General features: G+C 40.6%; 1 protein-coding gene across 1 annotated transcript in view; it reads right to left on the reverse strand.

Annotated features, from left to right (window-relative positions):
- Positions 1-6,817: 6,817 nt before the first annotated feature.
- Positions 6,818-26,071, reverse strand: part of LOC140240835 (retinoic acid receptor RXR-alpha-B-like) — a 100,576-nt gene continuing 81,322 nt past the window's right edge. The window contains exons 5-9 of the mRNA XM_072320606.1: positions 17,094-17,273; positions 14,450-14,601; positions 13,532-13,658; positions 10,147-10,371; positions 6,818-7,133 (exon numbers count right to left, since the gene is read on the reverse strand). Of these exons, the coding sequence (XP_072176707.1) occupies positions 6,883-7,133; positions 10,147-10,371; positions 13,532-13,658; positions 14,450-14,601; positions 17,094-17,273 (935 nt within the window). The 3' untranslated portion in view covers positions 6,818-6,882. The remainder of the gene's footprint in view (positions 7,134-10,146; positions 10,372-13,531; positions 13,659-14,449; positions 14,602-17,093; positions 17,274-26,071) is intronic.

Genomic DNA, 26,071 nt, shown 5'->3' on the forward strand with positions numbered 1-26,071 from the left:
CATTGTAAAGATCAACGAAGATACACATTCTTAAATTTTTTTCAAGTCATTTTGGGCAACCCTGCTCCAGACAACTTTAAGACTCGTCTCCACAACTGAACTCCACAAATAAAGAAAGAAAAAAAAAAACGTCAGAGGAAATAAGTAAATATGAGCAATTTTCAGTATTTACAGCATGTATAATGACAGAGAAAATAATGACAATCATTCAGCTATTTTCAATTTTATTTCCTGACGTCACATGTACACAGAAACTAATCACGGCGCACACCAGATTAACACTACATAATATGCAACATAAGCGTCTAAAATAGATTTGGTTGAAAAAAAAAATTACACAGACTTACAAAAAATTGCTCAGTCATTGTGCTGCTGTACTACAATCTGCACTGGAAAAAAAAAAAGTTCCCACAAAAATATTCATCAAATTTACATTTATGTACCCATAAATCTTATACTTCAGAGGATCAATATATCGTCAGAAGAAGAGACTTCCAAACTCATATACACAAGAAAAAAAAAAAATGAAACAGAACAAAAAAAAAAAAAAAAAACCCCACAAGATCTTCGATCCACTATTTCAGATAACATAACAGAACATAAAGAACGATAACATTTCATACTACGCAATGAGACAACACAGTACAATATGGAAATGTTTTGAGTAACACAGGTCGTGCACATGATTGGATTACTCTTCCATCTTTCCACAATCAGGTTGTAACATAATCGTGCACCATATTATATTTACAAATGAAAAAAAAAAAAAAAATAGTATGCAAACAAGGACCAAATTGCAAATGCCACACAAAGGCTGGCACATTTGTTTGTTTGTTTGTTGTTGTTTTTTCCAATAGTGGAATATCACTTAATGCAGGTTGCACATGGGCATATGACTAAACAAAGCACTGTACTTCTACATGGTATCAAGAAGCATGGATGATCCAAGCTAAATGCAGCCCCGGCGAGGTCTGGCCGGGACGATCGGCGTCCCACGATAACCTCCCAGCCATGGCTGAATGATACCACCTAGGACGGGTAAACGTTGCCCCCAACGCACCCCTCTCCAACAGAAAAAAGAGACGGGAGCTGAACCGGTTCACACAGAGTGACGACTTATCAAAAAAAGACTTCTACGACAAAGTGGCAGTGTCCGTAAAGGCGTGTGAGTGTTCCATTCTAGGTTTGTTCTCTCATTCAAATCGCTCATCTCTTCATCTGCCCCCCGTGGCAAAGGAATCGCCCTCTCTCTCTATTTGACATCATCTTTGAACATGACTCCGTAAAACCATGCCATCACTAGATAAAATCTTTCAACATCACAGTCCCAAATTTTTGTGACTCCTGAAACTCGGATTCAGAGGAATGCAGCCGCGCAACTCGACAACTTGACCTGGTTGCATCCAGATCGAGCAGCGAGCGATTCAGGTCGACATAGGTTGCCATGGTGATTACACTCTGCTGCAAAGACCTCAAAGAAGGACATGGTTGGTAAAGAAATAAAGAAAATACTCGCGAACTGAGCTCGACCAATAAACACAGTATATGTCACTCACAACAACCACAGTTAATGTACATACATCTCCCTGATAATGTGCAGGTTACTCAGACTGGCTTGAAGTCTATCAATGAATCTGTTGTCTCACCCTCAAGACACTAAAGCAGCATTCGAGAAAATATACAAGCATATACTACAATTATGCTATACCTTTGCCGTTTTGTGCTCTTCCATACTGTTGTAGTGGTAGTAGTAGTAGTAGTAGTAGTAGAAGAAGAAATAGTGGTAGTAGTAGTTGTGTCAAAATAGCAATCACAAGTGTATGTACAAGTTAACAGTCATGGAATTTTTTTTTTTCCTTTCATTTTCATTTTGTTTTGCAAAAAAGAAAAAGAAGATTTTTCACAGACTACACATAAAAACTTACAACCGTATATTCATAAAATGTTGCACTTTACACAAAATACACAGCGATGGTGTACAGTCGTGCATTCCTCATTTCACTTGACATGAAAACTCATTCAGGAGGACACAAGTCAGTTTTATCTCCCTGGCAAACTCTTTTGAGAAGAGAGTTTCGACAACGAGGACAACCGTTACACATTTCCTCATAAATGATTCTGCAATACACTCCCAAATATTGGTGCACTGCTGTTTTAATAGCGAAAAGGCCATTGATATCAAGGATTCCCTCAAAATAGACGTGAATCTCGCTTCCTTACTGATAACATCTGATAGAGAGCACAATACACTGCGGTCGTGTCTTACGTCTGCCGATCTGCTTGACGTGACAAGTTGGGAAACTATGCCATGCCATAAAATGAGGTCTTTGGAATTTACTCTGCATCACAACTTCCAAAATCTTCCAAAAGGTGGGAAAAGGCTGAAACAAGATGCCATCGTCGGGTGGTTACTCAAATAAATTCCATCTTTATGGATATTTCTAAATTAATTATTTTTTGTTTAAACTCAAAGTGACAATGAGAAATAAGCCATTCCTACAAAGACTTTTTTTGGTGGTAATTTTTAGTGCGCTTCTGCTCCTAGGGTGACTTAGAATCGGTAAAACATTTTGAAATCTATCCGATATGATATCACTTCGGGCATACATCCATGCATTGTATCATATTTAGAGCCATCTCCCTCTTAGGGACATGCCCCCCTCCCCACCACAAAAATAAATTCAAAGAGAAAATCTAATGTCTTGTACTACGTACATGCCACTGACTGCCATTTAATCTTGACACTTGACTAGGTATAATTTGTGCTTGCTAAACCGACCCGAAAAATATATGATAAAGAAAGTATTAAAATTACATGAAGAGTCTGAATGCAAAAGCAGAAAAACAACAATTTCAAAGATTCCAATGTATGGTCATCATAAAACAACAGAGAAAAAATGAAACATTTCAAGTGATACTGCACGCGTTACATAACAAAGAAATATTTTAAAGACATTATGAAAATTATCACATTTATTTCAATTGTTTTCTTTGATTTTCAGTAGCTTCGTTCTAAGACATCTCCAGTTGATAAAAATGAATTATATCAGTTTTTGCATTTAAACTCTTCAAAAAACTTTTAATCTTTCACCAACATGATCAAACAAAATATTGATACCCTTTGCACCACTGGGGGTGAATTTGGCAAAACTGCACGATTCTTGCAGCATTTTGGTAGCTCCCATAGCAGGAGGGCGAGAATCACACGTCGGCGTGATCACTTTCGTCCAAAGTGGCGCGTTTCTGCACGACACGCTCATGGCGATCAACATTTTCCAGCGTCTCTTCCCGACTACGTGCAACCATTCATACTGTTGGTCAAAGGAGAGGGCAGCAAACCGAGAAGTCGTCTGATCCTCACGCGGAGCATCGGCCAATGAGAACGATGCGCTCACGTGCACCTCCTGTTTGACAGTTTCCCTTGATCTGCACACTAACGGGGGACTATCCCCCTTGCAGACCCCTACCAGAACAGAATATCACATATCACAACTGCTACAGAAAGCCTGGCAGCCGTCTTTAAATAGTCGGTGTAAGTTCCTCGGCTTTGAAGGAAGTCGTCCAAACTGCGTGGTTTGTCGCTAATGAGGGTACATATTTTCTATCTCACAACAAAGACAGCCTAGACAGGATTCCATCTACGCCAGCACACTGCAACGCTCTCCGTTCCTGTTAATACGTGCAGGAGGAAAAGACAAAACCGCGAGAAAAACCACGTCACAAGTCAATGTTCTGCTTGCCACACATAAATGTAATCACAACCTTGAATTTAGCAGTTTTGTGGGGGGATTTTTCACCCTCCTTATGTCTCAAATTGCGAGCCGTGCGAGCACATAGCGTATTGTACAAATCAAACACCCTGTTTCAGAAATGGAAGAATCAACTAGTTTCTCATCTCTATTTTCTCTTCCTCCACTTTCAAATTTTTTTTTCTTGCCTCAAAATAAGACACAACTTAAATCTATTGCACAGTTTCATCTTTTTTTTCCGCATTGTAATACAAAATCATTTGCTAAAGAACGCGCAAATCACCTAAACTTGTTCTGCCACTTAAATGTATTTAGACAAATGCTACGGTATGGCAGACCACTCACCAAATTCACAGATCGGAGGAACACAGGACATGACTGCACGAAAACAAAGATGTATACAAAGGTTGAAACTGAATGACAATGTCCCAGTAACAAAATCATTTCACATTCCTAAAAACTGGAGATAAGGCTTTTTAGCATCAATCAAGAGAGATGGACTGTGATGGATTGTAATCTGTGCAGAGAACTTTTTATGAAGACAAGAACTGACAGTAACGATGGGATACTGGGAACACAGTATAAATAGGCAGGTGTGTGACAGTACTTGCAGAAAAAGCAATCTGAAAAAAAAAAAATGAAATTTATGAAAAAAAGACCTGAAGTGCACTAAACTGTGAACATTTCACATTGTGAAAAAAGTCAGAAGTAGGTTTTGGGCAGATTCAAAAAGACCGAAATCAGATTAAATTCTGAACTCTCACATCCCTGTCAAATATCAGTTTGGGCAACTGCTTCTTCTTCTTCTTGTTCTTGTTCTTGTTCTTCTTTTTTTGAGAAGTAAAATGGCACAATTTTGATATGACTGGTTGAAAATACCAGTTAATCTTCTTGCTTGTGTGGACTGGACAAATTTTAAAAAAGACCAAAAAAAAAAAACTACAAACATTTAAAACTTTACTTGCTAAAATTTTGTATACTCTATAAAGAACTATGTGGGTCTAAAGCAAAATTCTACATTGCGTTGAAAGTTTACTTGTGAACACTTTCATCTCAAAGCTATATCTAACCTGCACTCAGTCTTTTTGCCTGCATATTAATTACTTTTCGTTCTCAACCTTTCTGATCGTAAATTTGCTGTAGAGGTCACGACTGCTCTTGTCATGAAAACCAGTAGGTCATCCAAGACTCGCTGCTGCCAAAACGGCTAATCTATTAGCAGATCTTGAGTATAGGAACTATCGACCCAGAAGCATCACGCATCAATCACTGCGGTATTCGGGAATTTTTGCCAGCTGGACATCTTGAAACATACCACTGCCTCCTGCCTGAAGGGGTGACTCTGAACTTCGCATCACTGTCAACCAGATAACCCCTAGGCAACATCTCTTTGAACTGAACCAGTCACTGCTCACAAAAACCACCATTTTAGCCTTTCATCATACAAACACTACAATGAAGCACGGGTTGGTTTCAGTCCCTAATCATGTTCTGACACACTGCCATCCATCATAACCGATCATGGTTGGTGCAATGTTTCATTCATAAAGTCTGAACCCTTTGAGCCATAATGCATATAACCGTGCACTCAAAGTGAAGGATGTCGAATCAAGTCAAGACGTTTGCTTGAACGCCGTTGGGCGTATCTTATAATTGTTGGGGGTAGTGGAGCAGATTGGGAGCAGGACGCTGAACTGTTCTGTTGGCACACTTCTGCATCAGCACAAGAGGAGAGCGTGGGGATTTACAGAGCCACGAAATGACAGGGTCCCCCTCTGATGCACACACTTTGACATGTGCATGGCTAGGATAGAATTCACACTGCCATAAGCCACAGCGCAGCACCAGCTCCGCCCCTTTCCACGGGAGATGGGGGCTGATGGCAGTCCTGCTTGAACGAGATGCAGGAGGCTGGTGCAAATACTCTACCGTAACGGTGGATTCCGACGATTCGCGATACAAATGCTTTCCATCACAAGGAGCATTACGTGTAGCACTCCTTCAATGTGCGAAGAAAGGGCCCAATGCTGTATGTGCCATATATTTTTGCAGGTTTCTATTTCTGTTCATTTTCAAGAGTCATGGTGCAATTTGCGAATTTCACAGGAAGCGAAAATATTAAACTCTGATCCCAACATGAATATGACTTGTGCGCATTTTTCTCTCTGTTCATTACTATACGCCACAACTGCGAATTAAACCACTTTTGAAATTGTTGGAATTCCAAATTAATGAAAAATTAGACTCCTTAAATATATGGCTTATACAGTATGCACTCGCCTCGATCTGTTCTAATCACTGGTGGATACCAACTGACTTCATACTACAGCCATCGAGTTCCGTGGAATTCCTCTGCGTAGATTGGCAAAAATCAACATATCAAGGATATTACCTGAAAAAAAAAATGACTGTCACAACCAAAGTACAGCTCTCGCTCGTGACATTATATATGATACCTCTCATTATGCTCTTTCCATATCAGTAAATATCGACTGGCAAAAAATGAATATACTGACTTACTTTTGGGCGAGGCATGCCCATATTGATACATATCATATAGCATAAGAGAGGAGGGACTATGTATGGTTTTTCCTTGATAAGATGCTGATGAGTACCATGACCTCCAACATTACCTTAGAAGGCCAAATGAAGTGTTTAAAGGTAGGGAGGGAAAAAACAAACAAACTTATGCACACAAAAAAACAAATTTGAACTTGCTACTTACGCAAGAAATGAGAAGTTCATTTTCCTGTTGGAACACTTGTGGTTTGACGTCACACAAGAAAAAAACACACAACTAACTTACAAAAATCACAAGTATGTTCCTTACGGACTCCACAAGAATATGACATCGATGGGGGCTTCCTCTTCCCCCTGGTGCTGTTGCTCACATGGATGTGTATACATGGGACTAAAGGAGGCGGAGGGCATCGTGCGAGTCCGATCCATGGATAGCTTCACAGTCTATAAGAGTTACGATCACAAATTTCTTAGCCGTTTTTTTTTTTTTTTTAAACATAGATCTTTTTTTTCCCCTGGGAAATTCTTTCCAATCATGCCAAGGGGAAAAAAAAAAAAAAAAACGGGAGGAAAAAAAAAGAGAGGCTCAAACGAGTAAAGAGTGCCCTCCTTCTCAGCTGTTGTTTGGCGCCTCCAGCATCTCCATGAGGAAAGTGTCGATGGGCGTGTCCCCGATGAGTTTGAAGAAGAAGAGGTGCTCCAGGCACTTGAGGCCGATGGAGCGCAGGGCGGGCAGTCTGAGCAGGAGCTTGGCGAAGCGCCCCGGCTCGTCCGTATACTGGTTGCGGCAGTACTCCTCGAGGGACGCGTACACCTTCTCGCGTAGCTCCTCCACCTTCTGGATGGACGTCAGGTTCTTGGCATCTGTCAGGGGATGGGTCAGGGCAGGAAAACAGACACATCTATTCAGACATCAATTCAGACACATCTACATCTTTTTCAGTCATACCTCTCTTAAAGGGACTGTACAGTATTGGTTGAGGTGGGGATTCATGTTTTGAACATTCCTAAGTGAGATAATGAAAAGCCTCTTATGAAATATGAAAGAGCATGTAATTCTAAGAAGGATTCAACGTTTATTTGATGAAAATTGGTTTTCAAATGGCTGAGATATCCAAAAAAGTGCTAATAATAAAAGGTGACATGCCACAACTTCATTAGGATCTCTTTGTTTCACCTTGTTTTTGGATATCTCAGCCATTTCAAAACCGAATTTCATCAAATAAGCTTTTGATACCCCTTAGAACTGCATGCTCTTTGACATCTCGTAGAGTGGTTTCTGAATATCTCGCAAAACGTTAAAAGCTAAATCCTCACCTCGACCAGAACTGTACACACCCTTTAATCTGGCCTCCCTTTATCTTGATATCTCTATTATCCAGACGCGTCCTTGCCGTGATTTTTCTTCTTCTTTTCAATGTAATGATTATGGGAAAAAGAAGGATTTCAAACTCAAACAAAATCTCTACACAAATCCACATGAATTACATATCATTCCCAACATAACATATACATGTAGTACACTGACATCAACTTTTCATCGAAATAACAGCCACGCTAGCAAAGAAAGAGCTTCAGCGTACACTGTAAGCTACCTGCAATAGGTTACATGTAGCTACCACTGGGTAAGCAGCTACGTGTATTAAACATTGACTCTCCCATATCTGGCCAAATCCCTTATCCAGACATGTCCGGACAGAAGAGGTCGAACTGTATTTCTTCTTCTCTCTTCCTATCTTTTTCTTTTATTCGCGGAACTCCATCTTTAGTTGTTGCTGTTTTTTCTTCTTAGGCATCCCACTTTTGTTCTTATGACTATTTCGCACTGCCAATTTGTTGCAAAAGTATATGTTCCTGAAGTATTCATCTGGATATGTTTGTACATCATAACAAGACAAAATGTTACTGTATAGTGACAATCACTGCAATTTACTTATGTTTGTTTCTTTGCTTTTGTGAACATGAAGCGGAAATCAAAACAAATGAAATGAATCAAATCACTTAACATTTTAAGTAGAAAGAGTGTCCTTGTGGCTCAGTGGGTAAAGACCACAAACTCTTGATCTAAAAACCACAAACTCTTCATCTTGAAGTAACAGATTCAAGCCCCGCTCGCAGCAGTAATTAGGCCATGGCCAAGGTCTTCTGTCGGTACTTGTGGCCTGCTTACAAGTTATTCAAGTACTTCCCTCATGACCACATGTGACTGTGCATCACAAAACCAATAACAAAAGGTCCCACACGCTGATTTTGTGTCACGACTGATGAAATGAATCAACTTGATCAATCCGGAGTTTTTCATATTTTCTGAAAGAGCAAGACTTCATCTGCATCATGGTAAAATTTGGGATCATAAAATGAATAGGAAATAGTGTTTTTAGCAGTTTTTCCAGAACACTTTTTTTTTTTTATAGAATAGTGTGATTAGGTGTGTCTGAGAGTCCCCTTTTCATTTCTTAAAAACCCTGTACACATTCTTCACTTTCAACTGCAATAACTTTTGAAAGGATAATGCTACTGCTTTGAAAGTTAGTATCAGCCATGGATAGAATGTGATACTACAGCATGATCAATTTCAGCTTTATCTGATAATCCCTTCATGGTTTATGCTGAGAAGTTTAAAATCCTATTTTTTGTCCCATTCATCACGCAGCTAGCACAGAATGGTAAGATTGAGCACTTGATTATAGACCCTTTACTTTAGGAGCTTCTTTTCTCAGTAAACACTTTTCCATAATATGTTTTCTTTTCATTATCTAGATTGGTTGGGAGAGTCCACTTGAATTGAGTTATACATTATTTCAAGCTTAAAGTCTGCTCTTTCAGAATCTGTCCTTAATTGAAAATCCATGACTGACGTCTTGTTGGTTTTGTGGTGCAAGGTCACATATAGGGAATATCTAAAAACATAGACACACACACATGCACAGAATAATTTCATTTATTGCCTCAGAGGTATTGGATCTGAACCATCACCATGCAAAGAGAAGCTCTTTACGACCTGACCACGTCATCTCAGCCAGACACCATCCTCAAAAAAAAAAAAAAAAAAAAAAAGAGAAAAAAATACTAATAATAAATCTGTCAGTGTCTTTGTATTTGCTGTATCAGTTATCAAGTTGGCAAATTTCTTATTTCTGTGTCAAAACAGATCTGACTCAGAGCTTTCCATTCCTGTACTTACAGATAACTTTTCTTCCTCTCACTAACTCTAACTGACAAAGAATTTCATAACTAAATAGACGGAACAAAACTTTAGAGAAATCTCAAAATATAGGGGGGGGGGGGAGACAACCTGAATGCCAGCGTTACTCTGATATCAAAGACGGAAGACAAGTTAAATCAGAAATGGCTCTCATCTTTCTCTGATTTTAATGAAAACAACAGATCTGCTGCTTGGCCTCTGTCACTCACACACACACACACACACACACACACTCATGCCTATCACCACGATAAGGATGACACACAGCTTCCTTGGTGTCAAGCCTTTGGATCACCTTCCTGATAAACGTTCCTCCTGTGTCTATCATAAGATAACGTCTTTAGGGACTCAATGACTGTAAAGACAGCTGCTCATGTTTGAACAAACATTGTGGTTGGCACAGCTGACCATGAAACAACAGCCCACCCCCTAATTTAAAAAAAAAAGAAAAAAAAGAAAAAAAAAAGAAGAACCAATCTAATGCATACCAGAGAGAAAAGCTAGCAATGTGAAAACAGACAATTTGTAAAATACCACAAATACAAACAATTCAATGACATCTGTATTCTCTTGTCAAAAAATGAAGATGTTTCAAGTTTTCCGGGAGCCCTCTTGTTATGAACGGGAAGGACATGGCAGCTTTGCCAATAGACGGCGACATTCTCCTCGTACCTGGGTTGAAGAGGACGATGGCTCGCAGGCATCCTAGCTCCGTCTTGTCCATTTTCATCTCGCGCATCTTGGCCACGAGCTCGGTGAGGACGCGGTCGAAGATGGTGCCAACCCCGGCGCTGTGCGCGCTGTTGCGGTGTACGTGGAGACCGGTGGCAAGGAGGATGCCGTCCTTGACTTGGATGGATCGGTGCGAGAAGGCCGCTATCAGCAGCTCATTCCAGCCTGATATCAAAAAAGATAAAGACAGATTGGTTGTAACCTATCAATTCAAAAACACTTCATTTTTCTGCTTTGTTGTTCTGTCTTTTTATCAAATTTTCACTATTCATTGTTAGTGTTTTGATAATGGAGAGTATGAAAAATATACATAATAAATCATTAATTTGAGCGATAATTTTCACTATTCATCACCAGCAAACAATCCAGGTGCATATTGCTACCAGCAACTTGTTCCAGCCTGTGGTCAGGCAGGAACAAGACAAGGCAAAGATGGAATCTAAAGACCGAGGTAGCTTTGAGGAAACATAGGCAGTCTGATTGAATCAATCTTTACTCACTGCCCACCGGGGTATATTTGAAAACCATGTCCAGCGCCCAGCAGCCATGTATCAGCGATATGTTAATCTAAGCGTAGTCTCTTCGGTTACAGTTCACTCCAGTCAAGGTTTTACAACTATGTGTGTACTCAAGAGAGATCTGGGAAAAATCATATATAGCAGATCCACATGGAGGCAGCTAGCTATAAAATCATGGTTGCGCTTGACCCCTGCGAGATCTCAATTACTTCAATTACAGTGAATGCCTCAAATTGTTTGAGCACCATTATCAATTCCCTAAACAGGATTCAATGATCGCTAAGGGAGGTCAACTATTCTGTGCTTTTGGTGTAATGTAAAAACGATCAATCGTTGCCACCGTCTGCTTGTCGATTTCAAATTTTGCGCAAATGCTCACTAACCATGAAAGTTGGGGGGGGGTCATTACACTGGGTATACTGCTATCCTGGATCTTATCATCAGCGCTCACTGGTCGTTGGGGGAAACACTACAGGGTGTATTATTGATGAAAAGCACCATATGAACAACAAAGTGGTGGCAAAGGAGCCAAGTCTGTCTATCAGTGATGGCAAGGCTATCATGTGAACATATCTTGTGTCACCTTTTCCGGTTAGATTGGACCAAAGACAGAAGCCGGGGGGGGGAGTAGAATTCTTCTTTCAAGTCATCGACTCATTTAGGAAAGGATATGGGGAGGGAGGAACATCTCTGAGAGCTCCATTTGAACCGTTTTGATTGATTAGACATCGACTTCAGAAGGGTGTAAATGAAGTGTTCCCACCGCTTGATGAAAGCTTCTCGTGATACAAATTTTTTCCAGCCACATTCCGAGCACTGGCCACGAACAGGTGGGCTGAGAGGGTCATTTAATCTTTGCTCGAGACAAAATTTGATATGAACACATTTTCCTCAGACTCCCACTGACGTCGATGGAAGAAATGTATCCCAACGCTGCAGCATGGGTGCTGGCAGAGGGCTCCTGGTTCCAAAGTCTCTTTGGTACAGTCTAGGTGTTTTTGTAATGGGAGTATTCATTTTGATAAGTTGTTTTTGGTTTCAGATGTGAAATTGTTTTGGGTATATACAATTAAAGAGATATCAAATAGATATGGAGTGTTTATGTATATATAGCATTTGTGCTACACATGATGTAATGTAAAGCGCTGTGAAACAACTGTATAGTTCATAAGAGCGCTATACAAATGTAATTATTACCTCCGCCAAGGAAGGAGGTTATTTTTTATCGGCATTGGTTTGTTTGTTTGTTTGCAAACTAACTCAAAAAGTTGTGAACAGATTTGCATGAAACTTGCAGGAAAAATTGATGACACAGGGAACACATTATTAAATTTGGGTATTGATCTGGGTTTTTTGTGGATTTTTGAGAGATTTTTCATCTTTTGGCAGATAGGTTCAATGAACTTGGGAGTTCAAGCTGCAGGTATTTGAGGTTTGCATGTAATGCGCTTCTAAAGTGTGTGCTCTATGTGTGCGAGGCAGTGTGTAGCTGAAAGGTGATGATGTAAACAAAAAGCTTCCATATTGGGAAACTGGGCGATTTTCAGCAGGCATGTATGGTTCGAAATGAGCTGCTTGACGGAGGTCTGCACTCTCTGAGTGCTTTTCTAGTTGTAATTGTAATTGGCGACCGAGCAAGATGGACCTAATTGTAAATGTACATGTCTGACCGAGAGTGAAAGGTCAGCGAAAAGTGGACAAATGAGACTGATTACTCACGACATACTCACGATAATCTATTCATGTTCCAGGATCTGAAGAAATATTTGTGACATATCACAACTGATACTAAACCTGAATGCAATCTGTACAGTGCATAAGTCTCATTATTTCATGGTGGTTTTCCTTTTGTGAATTTTCAGCGAGACATCTGATAGAGAGATTGACAACAGGCCAAAATATTGCCTCCTGTAAATTTAATGCAATATGTACAGCAATCTCCCAAGGTGGAAAATCGCTACCTTCGCTTCTTGAAAACGTAATGTTTATTACCTCCGCCAGGGAAGCTATATTTTTTGCCAGTATGCGTTTATTTTGTTTTGTCTGTTTGTTTACCTGTTTTCAAAATGACTTCAAAAGTTGTGAATGGATCTGGATGAAATTTACAGGAAAAGCTGAGCATGGCACAAGGAACAGATAATTAAATTTTGGTAACAATCCAGATCACCATCAGGATCCATGAATTTTTTTTTTCTTGAATTTTGTGTAGGATTCTTCATAATTGGCAAATAGAGCCAACACACGAGGCAAAACTGCATTTGTGGTGTGTACACGGACCGCTTGCTCACGGTGCAGCAAGAAGCTATTAAAGGCAGAGCCTGCTAAGGTAGCGACACTAGAAAGGATTATTTATTGTTGGAAAATAGGGCCATTTTTGGCGTATGTGTATATCGGAGGAAATGAGATTTTGGCAGAGGTCTGCACTCCCCTAGAGCTCTTCCAGTTTCTCATTCTATCACTGCGTTTCTCCATCCTGAATTTGACTGGATGCAAAAATGTCTTTGAAGTCCCATTTGTAAAATGAGTGACACAGGCAGTATTCGGGCTCTTGGGTAAAAAGAGAATGAACGAGAAAGAGACCAGACTCGGCTGAAGTTGTCCGCTGACCTTACAAGCAACACTGCACACTGGCACTGGTCCGATGGTCCCTGACCAGTAAAAATCACTGTCGCACCAGTAATTTTTTCAGGAATGGACCAGGAAAAAAATGGAAAGACTAGGTACCTCCTGGTATGACAGACAGGTTGGACCAGTAAAAAAACTGGATTCGTGTGTCGCCTTGTCATAAGGGAGATAATCTTACCCACCTGCTCTGAGCAGCGTGACCTGGTCGTCCAGGGGCAGTTCTGTGAAGTGTGGGATCCTCTTGGCCCATTCCACCAACGTGAAGAGTTGCTTGTCGGCAGCCTGGCAAATGTTCGTCACGGGGTCTCGCTGCAGGGCGCAAGAGAAACCAAAGTAAGCGAAACGTCACAAAGCAGAATCGTGGTTGGAGGAGGAAAAACACCTTACAGACATCTCACATCACAAACTTAATTTTGATAGTGATGCTCAGGCCAAAGTCGAACATCAATGCTTTCCAGTTTGTTTTCCATAATTAGGATTATCGGTAATTTCCATTTTAAGTTGGTTCCCACCCTGGTTCCACACAAGAAACAGCCTTGATCCACCAGTCAGGGCGCCAAAGAGCTGCCATACTCATTTCAACTTGTAGGGAAAATATAGTCCTCATATGTCTGCAAAACTGTTGATATTTGCTCTAAGACTAACACGTACATGTGACAAAAAGCAATTTCAGGTTGGTAACGACGGAAATGCAGGATATTAGCCAAAAAGGTGTGCCTCACGTACTAAAGTCTTAGAGCAGACCTTATCGTGGTTGGTAAATAAAATTTCATAATCGTTTATCTATAATTGCCAAAGCCCTTCTAGGAACAATGTTTTGCTTTACAATCTTAGCATTTTATGGACCTCAGCAAAAGTGTATCAATACTTCCAGGACGAGCTAGCATACAATATACTCATTAAAAAAGATGTTTCAAATTATCCACCACTCTTTCCTCCCCCCCCCCCCAAAAAAAGAAAAAATTACTGCTAATTGACCTGTTTCACCTGCACACTCTACAACGAGAAAGGGGAATGGAGAGAAAAACATGTATGGCAAAATACATCAGAGAACTTCAGCCGGATATATATTTTCACTGTTCCGTTGTGAAAAGTCCTACCGGGGCGTCTACGAAGGGTCCCTGGTTGGGCTCCACGGCCAGCTCGGCGTCCAGGATCTTCTCGACGGGCATGTCGTTGCTCGCCCCGCTCGTGCTCTCCACCTGGCTGTCTCCTGTCGGCTTGTCCTTGCGCTGGCGCTCTTCTTGTACGGCTGCAGTAGAGATACAAGCTGGTTACATCAGTCACATTGATTGGAGGGGGAAACAGCCCACACAAACCGAAAAAAAAAATACATTTTTTCATAATTCCTCATACTTTGAATTTCTCCAGCATCGTTCATTCAACAGAGATATGTCTTTTTTTTTTTTTTTTTTTTTTACTTTGGTGGATCCTTGATTGTGAGATCTCTTTCATGGGTCACAACTTTTAAAATTTTCAAATGTTAATTATTAACATTCATCTTGGATGTTACGGTACACACAAAAAAACCCCAATAAAATCATAGACACAAAACATGCACATAAAATATCATTGAAAGAAATGTAACCAGTTTCTCACCTTACCCAAATGATGAATAACATACCCTAGCGATATACTACATTACATCATTCGTTCTTACTACACCCTAAGTATTTGCACTTACACCTCCATCCCCGCCCCCTCGTATCTAACCACTCACGAAACTGTCAGGAAATTGGGCATAAGCTGTAATCAAGGACCCAAGACCTTAGGAAGCATGAGAATACGTAATGATCATTCTGCTTTCTTGTTGCAGAGTCTATGAAGGGCTCGTCCATGCAATGTGGTATTACAATACCAATCGTCACGCAAGAACTCTGGAGACTGGGAAATACTGGTATTTAAAGACAGACTGTCTACTATGACATAATATGGAGCAGGATCCAGATGTTGTTGCGTTTTTCCATATTGCCTTCTATCACATTCTCCCTAGCCTTTTGTCAAGGCCCTCTCGCTGTATGATGAAGAGAGAGAGCCCAGCCGAGTGGGGTTACGCGAGATCCTTGTGAGATCTGCTTCCCATCCTTTTGTTTAACAGCCCTTTGAATTCCCAACTTTTGCTCCCCGATTTCAGGAGCAAAATACAACCAATCTGTGTGTCTGTCTACCCGAGGCCGAATTGTATACAGTGAATGCATGCCGCAAACCTCCACGGGTGGTCAGTGTAAGGCATGCGAACAGGCCGGACAACGCCAAGGCGGAGGATGTGGGGAGCCCGGCATTCCATTGGTCAACCAGAACCTATTCAGTAGGGTTCATGTGTCATGAATAATAATGTGTGAAACAGATCTCAAAGGACTTTCACGCTGTCACACTCAGCTGGGCTCGCTTCACTTGCCTATTATACTGTAAAACACGATATTTTCGCGGCATGAAATTTTCGCGAATTGGAGCCGCATAGAATTGTTGCCTCAACATTCTATGCATATAGCGTAGACAAGAACTTTCGCGAGTTGCCTCAACATTCTATGCATATAGCGTAGACAAGAACTTTCGCGTGCATTTTAATTTTGCGAATCCTGGCTCTCACGAAATTGAAATGTACACAAACATTCCTCGTTTTACAGTAGCCATCTTAGAGTGTCTTAGAGTGAGAGGGCCTCGACAAAAGGCTACATTCTCCCCAGAGAGACATTACTCAGAATACATTTCACCAGGGGGGGGGGGGGGACCTTCTTTCGTTCATGTAAATCGCCTTGTTCCACATTGGTAAGAGACAATTCTGCTCTATGAGGGCAAATCTGAATTTCTAACAACTGCATGTTCTCTTCATCGTTATAGATCTACTCCATCAAAGCAGCCAAATTATGCATCGAAAGCCTCCTCTGCTTTACATTTATCAACCTACATCTCTTTCTCTATCCCTACGTCTCTCTCTTTCTCTTTGTCGCTACATCTGACCTTTTCATCACCTCACTTTTTATTACTTGTCGAAACGAATTTGCATGCACGTCTAGCATCTTTCTGGGATTTCTCCCTTTATTCCCCGTTTCTCGTGTCGACTGGAAAACGATACAGTTAGATATTGACTTAACCTGGCTTGAGACAAAAATGAAAAGTTCTGCCATCGGTGGGATTTTCATGATGGCATTAAACAAAAAGTTTCACATTTGGAACTTAAAAACATCAGATCGAGGATCCTAAGAAGAGCTTCCTATGGATGTACAAATAAATGACTGGGGGAAAAAAAGAAAGAAAAGATTTTCCAGTTGTTTGTCTCTTAGGATGGATCTTGGTGCAGGTCTAAAATTCCCAATTATGTTTGTGACCGTGTGTGCATATGCGCACTCATGTGTATGTGGGTGTCTCAAAGGATCATCCCATATTTTTGTCCAACGGGCTTTTGTGACCTACAGTACAATGTGAGTTCATGGTTCCTAGAGAATTAATGGGAGTTTTCTTTTTTCTTTCTTTTGCCTGTCTTTTTCTTTTCTACACTGATCTTAGTCTAAACTGCAACAAATCCCCAAAGTAGTTACCCCGCCCTGCCTCAGCTCATAAGACGCAAATTCCCCATATGCTCCCCCCCCCCCCCAAAAAAAAACGACAACAAAGAAGATGATGAAAAAGCACTCCTCCAGATCATAAGTTGCTGGTTCAGGAGACTGGCAGGTCGGGAGGAGGGAAGAGGCAGGTTGGGAGGGGCGGGCCGGGATGGGGCAGGTGGGGCACTACCAAGCGTACCTTCTCTACGCATGCCCATGGCTATGCACTTCTGGTAGCGGCAGTATTGGCATCGGTTTCTCTGTCGTTTGTCCACCATGCAGTTGCGCTCGTCTCGACACGTGTAGGAGAGGTCTTTCCGTACGGTCCTCTTGAAGAAGCCCTTACACCCTTCACAGCTGTAGACACCATAGTGTTTGCCTGTAATGAGGATGACGAGGAATGGAGGGAGAATTTGAGGAAGAAGTCGACATTTTTCTGGGGGGGGTATTTTTTCAGTTCGTAATCATATCACAGTTATGATAACGATTATGATAATGATGATGATGTTGCAAGAGGAATGAAGAGAAAATGGGAATAGGAAGACAAGATGAAGGAAAGGTGGAAAAGAAAGAGGAGGAGGAGGAAGAGGAGGGAGAGGAGGAGGAGGAGGAGGGTGAGGAGACAGAAGAGAAGGAACAAGATGAGGCAAAGCAAGAGAAAAGTTGAATATATGACCGGTATATTTTTGGCAACATCATAATGTTTGAAAGTAAACTTTCATACCCTTCAAAACGGGAGACTTTAAGAGGCTGGCAGTAAATCATACATCCATCCACCCTTAGAGCATGTAACCGGGATAATGTTTTATGGGGCATTTACGACACATGCAATGCACAGTAACAGCAGCCTGCACAGCAGCACCTACGCTGTAACTAGGGGCACTCTTCTCGTCGCCATGGCAACTGCAGTATTCGTAACTAACAAGGAAATTCAACTCTCCCATGTGAAATGTGACCCCCGTTTTACAAATGGATATATGCAGTACCGAAATAGCACGAAAGCAAGAAAATTAAAAATCACTCTTGATTAATGTCATATCATTAAAGTGCCTCAAATATTAGCATGATTGATGCAAGCTAGTACTGACAAAGCGATACGAATAATGCCAAGCTACACACCCATGGAAAGGGTATTCTTGTCCTAATCGGTTTGATTCAACGAAGGCTGAACATGAATCTTGATCGAACTTGTCCGTCCCTGCAATGTGCCATACATCTCTTGAGGATAATGCGGCAAGTCACATGGGAACGACTGATTTAGCTCCCACAAATTACAATGTGTATTCTGCACACGCACTCCTGGAGACAACATTCAGTCCAGGTGGCATCACATAATCAACTTTCACATCAGCTCGACTAATTATTGATTCCCTTTTTCCTGTTCTTTAAAATATAGATCGAGGACGAGGACTTCTGAGAAAAGTTGTCTTTAATGAGGAACACCCATTATCAAAAATTAATCTCTCACTCCACACGGCCTTGGTATTTCACAGAGGCGGACGAGCATTCGTGCAAAGCCTTCACGTTACGCTTGGCAGCAACCAACTGCATGTCATGCATGTATAACGACACATCACGAACATCACATTTATTGGCTCGCATACAAATCAGCCCCAGCCTTCAAAAAAAGAATAAGAAAAGAAAAAAAGGAACGGCGATGATTCGTGAAGCTCTGCCATTTCCAAGACCAAAGAAATGTTCAGCGGATACCATCTCAAGGGAATTGCCACAATGTGAATAATTTCTTCTGGTATAAGTCATTTCTTAACGAAGAAAATCAATTATACAGCACTCCCAAACCTTTGCATTGTTCTGACGACACGAATGAAAGGTGAGTTGAAACTACTGCCTGCAGAATATCTTGGTTTTGCCAACTAATTGATATGAGGCACAGTATAACATTACCCATGTTCAAAGAACCTATTGAACTCAAAACAAATGGCCGCAATTAGTATGAACAGTAGTCACAGATTTCAAGGCTCTGCCAGTGATCTCTAATGCCACTCCCTAAATTGGCAAAGCCTTCCTGAAATGAGCTGCATCTCATCAAACTGCTCACTCTGCTTATTTTCCCTGATAATTTTGATGTTCTTAGCATCCTTTTGCTACTCTGCAGACAATACAAGATATTATTTTACATGGCTGTCAAGGCTATTACATGGTATAATGCACCAAAGAGAAAGATATTCAAGGGGGGGGGGGGGGGAGTCCTAAGAATGATTACAGTCACAATGAGGCTTACATTCTTCTTTTTTTTTAGAGACCATTTCCAGGGGGAAAGAAAAATTACCCTGATTCTGACTCCTATTTCCAATCACAGGCACAGATATATTTATATTGATATGTGTAACTGTATATGCCATATATCTATTTAAATGATGGTTCAAAATAAGCAAAAACACAAACAAAAGCAAACACAAAACATAAGAGGAATTTAGAGAAACTTTGGAATCAAGCAATGAGATCAACTTTTGAACTGCCCGTTCATTAAAGGCATACCATACCTGCTGCTTACAAAAGTTTCAGAAAGAGAATAAATGGGAGAATTTCACACATTTTCAATTCATTATCTCTTAGATGTTCATAAATATAGGAATACAAGGTTGAATGAAATTTTTTTTTTCCTTAAAAAAAAAACACAGAAAAATTCCTCTCAAAACAGGACTAGTTTGCATGTGTGGTAAAAGTCTATCTGTTAAAGAAACTTCACGTGGCCTTTAAATTTCCACAGCTGTTTCGCGGCGAGCAGCATGAGCAAACGGCCAGACCATGTGGCCCAGGAAGCAAAGAGTACACGAACCACACTGAGGCCTGGAACCCCTGATCAGGCGCCCCCACAAGGAATCAAAAACACACCCTACCCCTCTTCCATGGCCCCCATTTCCTAGCCTCCTCCTCCCCCCTCCCCCAAATTTTCCTGTACCTCATGTTATCCCAAGCATTACTACATGATGTATGCAACAAACAGGGCTATTATTCCTACAAAGATAACCCAAATCTAAAACTCCATGACTATCAAAATATTACTACCTTTGCTTGCATCTACTTTAAGAATCAAACAGGAACCTTCAAAAATAGAATGATGGCACAGTGTAAAAATAACATGCATAAAATATGTGAGATATTTCACAGGGGGTTTTTGTTTTGTTTCTTATAAACAATTTTTTTTTGAGAGAGAGAGAGTAAGACTGGTATACGCAAAATTAACAACATCCTAAAATATTGCCTCCAACGACACAAGTGCATGCAGAGTTCATCTTCTTCAAAGTCATCTTCTTCAAAGTCATCTTCTCCAAAGTGCGACATGGCTTTCCTCGTTTATTTCTCGTCATACTGCTGTGGATCTAAATTCATACATATTCAACCACTCGCAAAATTGTCTTTTACACAAGTTCTCCCTCTCCATATTTGATATGTGTGTACAGGATATGTGCTGTATGGCCTGTGTAACTTTCTTGGTGCTCTTCCCTCAAATCTATGCAGCTACATGTAGTTTGCCTTCAATATCATATCAATGCACATACTTCAGTGTGAGGTTATACTCTACATAATTCTACGGATTTAAAACCAATACATTCACAATGACATCTTCGCCTTCAATCATATCGTGACAACAATTTGTCCAAAATCTTGTCATAAATTCAGATCTTTTTATCAAATCTGACTGCGTTACATTTTGTATGTAATTTATTACAGCTCAGATGCTAAAATTTCTGATTTTTTTTTTTTTTTTTTTTTTTTTTTTACACAGGCCTTTCTTTTTGACCCTATGGTCTTGCACCTAACTTGACCCCAAATTTCTTTCACGCATTTGAAAGCCTAATTATGCCCATGCACACCACTAATAATATTCAATCTAAATATCACTTCCCCACAAAATAGACAGTGAGATATTATCAAAGACTTTGTCCTTGGACCCCTCAACCTCACATCAATTAAAAAAAACAAAACCCATAAAACTCAGCTTCTGTCCCTGGTTATACTTAAACTTGGCCCTCGCAACCACAACTTATTACATTGATCACGCTCCTTCCGTTTGAGCGCTCCCCCCCCCCCCCCCGAATGACTTCCCTACTCATTATTATTTCGTACTCTACCTCCTATTGACATTTTCAAAAAGAAACTCAAAACTCTCTTATTTCAAGAACAGAACCACTGATTAGGTTATATAATTGTGGATTATTTGTATTCATAGCTGATTTATATGTTTGTTCTCTTTTGTTAATTGTAAAGCGCTTTAAACATCTTTGTCTTAAGCGCTACATAAAATGTCCATATTACTCTTATCATTGTGCTAAACATCTGATGCCTTGATAAATTCTGTTACATATTCATAGAGTTGCCGCACAAACAAAGATTTTAGACAGTTGAAGAAAGAAGACAGAACATGGATAGCTTAAAGGGAAGGTAAACCCAAAGAGCAATGTGGATTGAGTGAAAGCAGCAACATTAGTAGAACACATCAGTGAAAGTTTGAGAAAAATCGGACAATCGATGCAAAAGTTATGAATTTTTAACGTTTGGTGTTGGAACCGCTGGATGAGGAGACTACTAGAGGATATGACGTATGAGTGGACAACAATACAAAGAAAATATAAAGGATATTCAACAAAAATTCACTTTTCTAGAATTATGAAAGAGCAGTGGACCAACCGCTTTCAGAAAGCAGGGGGAATAATTGCTACCCTTAACATATGTCAATATCAAGTTGATGGAATTTGTAATTTTCATGAGAAATGGATTTTTGTAGTATTTTCTTTATATTTTCTTGATATTGTAGTCCACTCATACGTCATAACCTCTAGTAGTCTCCTCATCCAGCGGTTCCAACACCAAAACTTTAAAAATTCATAACTTTTGCATCGATTGTCCGATTTTCTTCAAACTTTCACTGATGTGTTCTACTAATGTTGCTGCTTTCACTTAATCCACATTGTTCTTGGGGTTTATCTTCCCTTTAAAAAAAAAAAGAGTACAAAATAGTTTCCTTTTCAAGAAGGTCGCCTAGGGGAGATCCCTGTGTTAGAAAGATCACTTGGTTGAGACATCCCCCCCCCCAAAAAAAAAAAACCCAAACATAATTGCCTTAAATCCCTCCATGTGTGGGCACAAAGGCTGAGATAATATGGATGGTAAAAGAAACCTACAGGGTGTTCAGACGCAAAAAATCTATACTAGAACGGTATAGCTATACAAAACGGTATAGCTATATGATGAATTTATACGTCTGAACACTGACAAACAAAACGACGTATAATGAAACGACATATAACGAAACGATGGTCAGAGCATCATTTCCAACTAGAACTCGACCGGTATAACTGGGTGGGGCTTAATGGGAGCTAGGTGACCTTGTACCTGTCACTCATGACCTCATGACCATAGCAACATGCGCAGTGAGAAACTGCACATCTGTACGATGTTTTTCCGGAATGATCGAAATTAGCGTCTGAACGGTCTGTCGGCTATACGATGATTCTTTATACGTCGGTTCTTTATCAAGTTTTGGTATAAAACTGCCTTGCGTCTGAACAGGGGGCTTATCATCAAGTGAGGGCAGCACAGATGATTGACAGAGAAAGAAAGAAAGAAAAAAGATGCTGCAGATGAGAGGGGTGATACTGACATTGATAATGCTGACATTTACAAATGATTCAGACAAAAGCTGTGGTGTTGTTTATACACGATGAACACTATGAAAAGAATAACAATACCATGCACAATATTCAGCACATATACACAGGATATCATCACTTTAATATTCAGAGCACAGAGATTCATGTACACCATTTCTACAAGATGCACACTACATGTGCTTTGAACAAGAAATCTTGGCTTTATCAAAATCCATAAAACGGTCTTGCTGATGCATGCAAGCATCTTTATTTTTTTTTTTTCCCTCCTCATCTGGTTATATTGGGCTAGCAGAAAGACCGCAGATATTAGGAGAAGGACAGAATCAGTGCTATTTGAAGGTGATCCCTAAATTGGCAGCAGTTGGCCTGTTAATGTCAAGGTCATGGCTGCCCTCTACTACTGCTGTTCCAGCTTCCACTCCGCCGAACAATGATGCATTATTGCATCTGTAGGGCCCCATGAGTGAGTGTGGGAGGGTGCCCGCAGCACATACACACAAACACACACACATTCACAGACACCAGACACACTACACATGGCATGCACACACACACACACACACACACACCGAGACGAGACTGTTTCTGTGTGGGGGAAAAACGGGGTGGGTGGCCCTCGTAAGCCCGTAGCTGCACATGAATACAGTATCGTCGAGAGCTACCTGCCAGCCACCAGAGAAAAAAACCCTGTCTGCCACGAACACATGCAGGCGTCATGAAAAAACATGGGAGCGCTCTCCCCCACTTTCCTCTCTGCCCTTTACCGGTGGGCATCCAGGCGAACACACACGCCACAGACAAAATAGACAGCAACAAATGGACAAGGCATTTCAATGTCTCCTCATTAGCCAGCCTCTGCAGCACTAACCATACACACGCAGGATTACCTGCCACTAGGCATCATAAAAACACACTCAAAAATACTACCCTCCCTGCACGAACACCTACACACACACACACACAACACACACATAAACACACACAGACACCGGCACACTGGTTTACAATATTGAAGTATGTCAACCTTCCATCACGACCTCCCTGCCGATGAACTCTTTATTCAAAAGCGCGGCTGGGTTGAGAGCGAGTAGGCAGCGGCAGCTGGCTTGAACAAGGTATTATGGAGTATGAACTCAATTTCTGCTGTGGGCTGGGCTTGATTAGCTAAAGTGAACTTCCCTCACAAGGATTAGGGAGGCAAATATAAGTAAAAAAAAAAACACACACACACACACACACAATAATTGGCATTGTTTCTTTCGGCTGAAACGCAGTACTACAATTAAAAACGGAAATACAATTACTTGACACAAATTGACAAAATCACAATCCAACCACACAATTACTAAGTGAATGTGTACTTCTTGTGTATACCGTACACAATCTCAACTTTGAAGGGAAAAGCAAGTTTTGGCAAGAAGAGAAGAACAGAAATAAATCTCGAGTCAAAACACTCACATACCATCCATCTCCCCACCCATGTGAAGAGATCCCTCTCCTATCCCTCCCTCCACATCAATCAATATTGTTTTGCTTTAATTTACAGAATTTGCATATTTCGTATGGTTTCCTGCCCGATTCATTCCTCTCCTTTTCACGAAAGGGGGTGAGAGACGGACTGTTTGGCGCAATATCGAAGTAAAATGGAATCATTTTCTGGCTGACCAGGTTTTTATGAATACTTGTGGCATTAACAGGCGAGGTGACTTACTGACCAGAAGTCTACCAATGCAAACAATGTATGTTAATCCTTGACCCCAACAATGCTGACATTGTGAGCTATTCAACGGTTTCCTACATTGGCTTTGAAAAAGCAACCATCCCTATAAAGTAAATCAGTTCACTGCCGCCGACACGGAATACATTCTAACACACAGCACCTCCTCTAAACTGATCGTGTCAACAGACAATGACGAGAAGGGAAAAAAAAAGTGTCCTTCAATTCTTTTTCTTTCTTTAATTAACCACCTATCATGCAGCCAAGTCCCATGCTGTCTTCAGAAGATGAAGAAGGCTTCACATCATTCCAGTCTACGTCCACAAGCTGGACAAGAACTTACGTCATTCCCCTGTAAACTCATAATCTATCAAAGCATTCACGTCACCCCCCAAGTGGAACCTTTTCAAACAAATAAAGCACAGACAGAGAAAAATGCCATTATCTACTTCTCCCCTTTTATTCCGCTGCAAAGTGGTTAGCGTCATACTTTTTTTTTTTCAATTTGACAAGTAATTCTACAAAATATGCAGCAGGCACCAAAGGGGGAGGAGGTGCAAAATGGCTTTGTACAAAGCAAAGTAATGTTTCTGAATAATTCATCAGATATAGGGCTGATTTGGACGCAAGCTCCTCGGGGGAATATCTCTAAATCCTAGTTGAATACGGAACCAAGATCCAGCACCTATCAACCACAGATGGGCGAGCGTGATAAATGCCAAGGAGATGTGTGTGCGAAGGCGGGGCAGAAGCTTACAGATGCACGCATAACGCACCGAGGAAGAGAGACTGTCGTGGGTGCATAGAGTTGTTTCACAGAACAAGATAATGGCAATCGTTTCAAGTTGTGACATCACTTTCTATTAATATCATTTAAAAATACATAGATATGGTATATTTCACAAGAAAAGAGAGAATCTTATCAAGTTGTGCAAGTGGTACAAATATATCAAATGTATATATGTATGTATGTATGTATGTATGTAGGTATGTCGATTTTACATATATGCATGTGTGTGTGTGTTGAGTGAGTGTGTATGTGTGAGAATGTGTGTTAACACGTAAGCACATATTTACCACATGGATCAAATTCTCATTCACTCATGAATATACTCAAAGTTGCGCCATACATATTTAATACTTGTCCGCTATTTCAACCACATCATACAAACCGAAATACCACTAATGATGTCATTGTATGCAGAGGCTTTGCTTGAATATTATTTGACTTTTTAAAAGACATCTTCAGAGCAGGATACAAGATTAAGTCACAAATATCAATAAGTTTTTGAAAATATGTACAGCAAGTCTGGTACAGGTATTGTTCTTCCTTATTTGAATATGATCAATAAACCACAACATTTCAGAGGACATCAATTTCATCTCTTCTCCACAAGAAAATTACCAAAATCAGAAGAGCGAATGAAGTGTATGAAAAGCTAACCGAGTGACTGCTCAAAAATATGCATGGTTCTATATCTGACAGCAGTTAGTATTCAAAGCTGCAAACAAAAGTATGAAAATGCAGCATACAAATGTACATGTACCTACGTCATTCAAACATGCAACGACACTTTAAATATTTCATACACCACAGCACATCCACCTATGCACACATTACGCAGACTAGTGCACACACATACATGCATGCATACGCACGCACAAACATGTCCGCATTATATCATGTGCCAGATTCACGCCATGCTATATTGCATGGCAGACAGTGAGTTCGCGTAGCGGGAACAAACACTTGGAACAACCGTATCCCCCCCCCCCCATCCCCCTGCGCTCATGCAAGACCTCCCGGCACGAGCGCCGAGTGAT

This window comes from Diadema setosum, chromosome 17 (assembly GCF_964275005.1).
Source record: "Diadema setosum chromosome 17, eeDiaSeto1, whole genome shotgun sequence".
Lineage (NCBI taxonomy): Eukaryota > Metazoa > Echinodermata > Echinoidea > Diadematoida > Diadematidae > Diadema > Diadema setosum.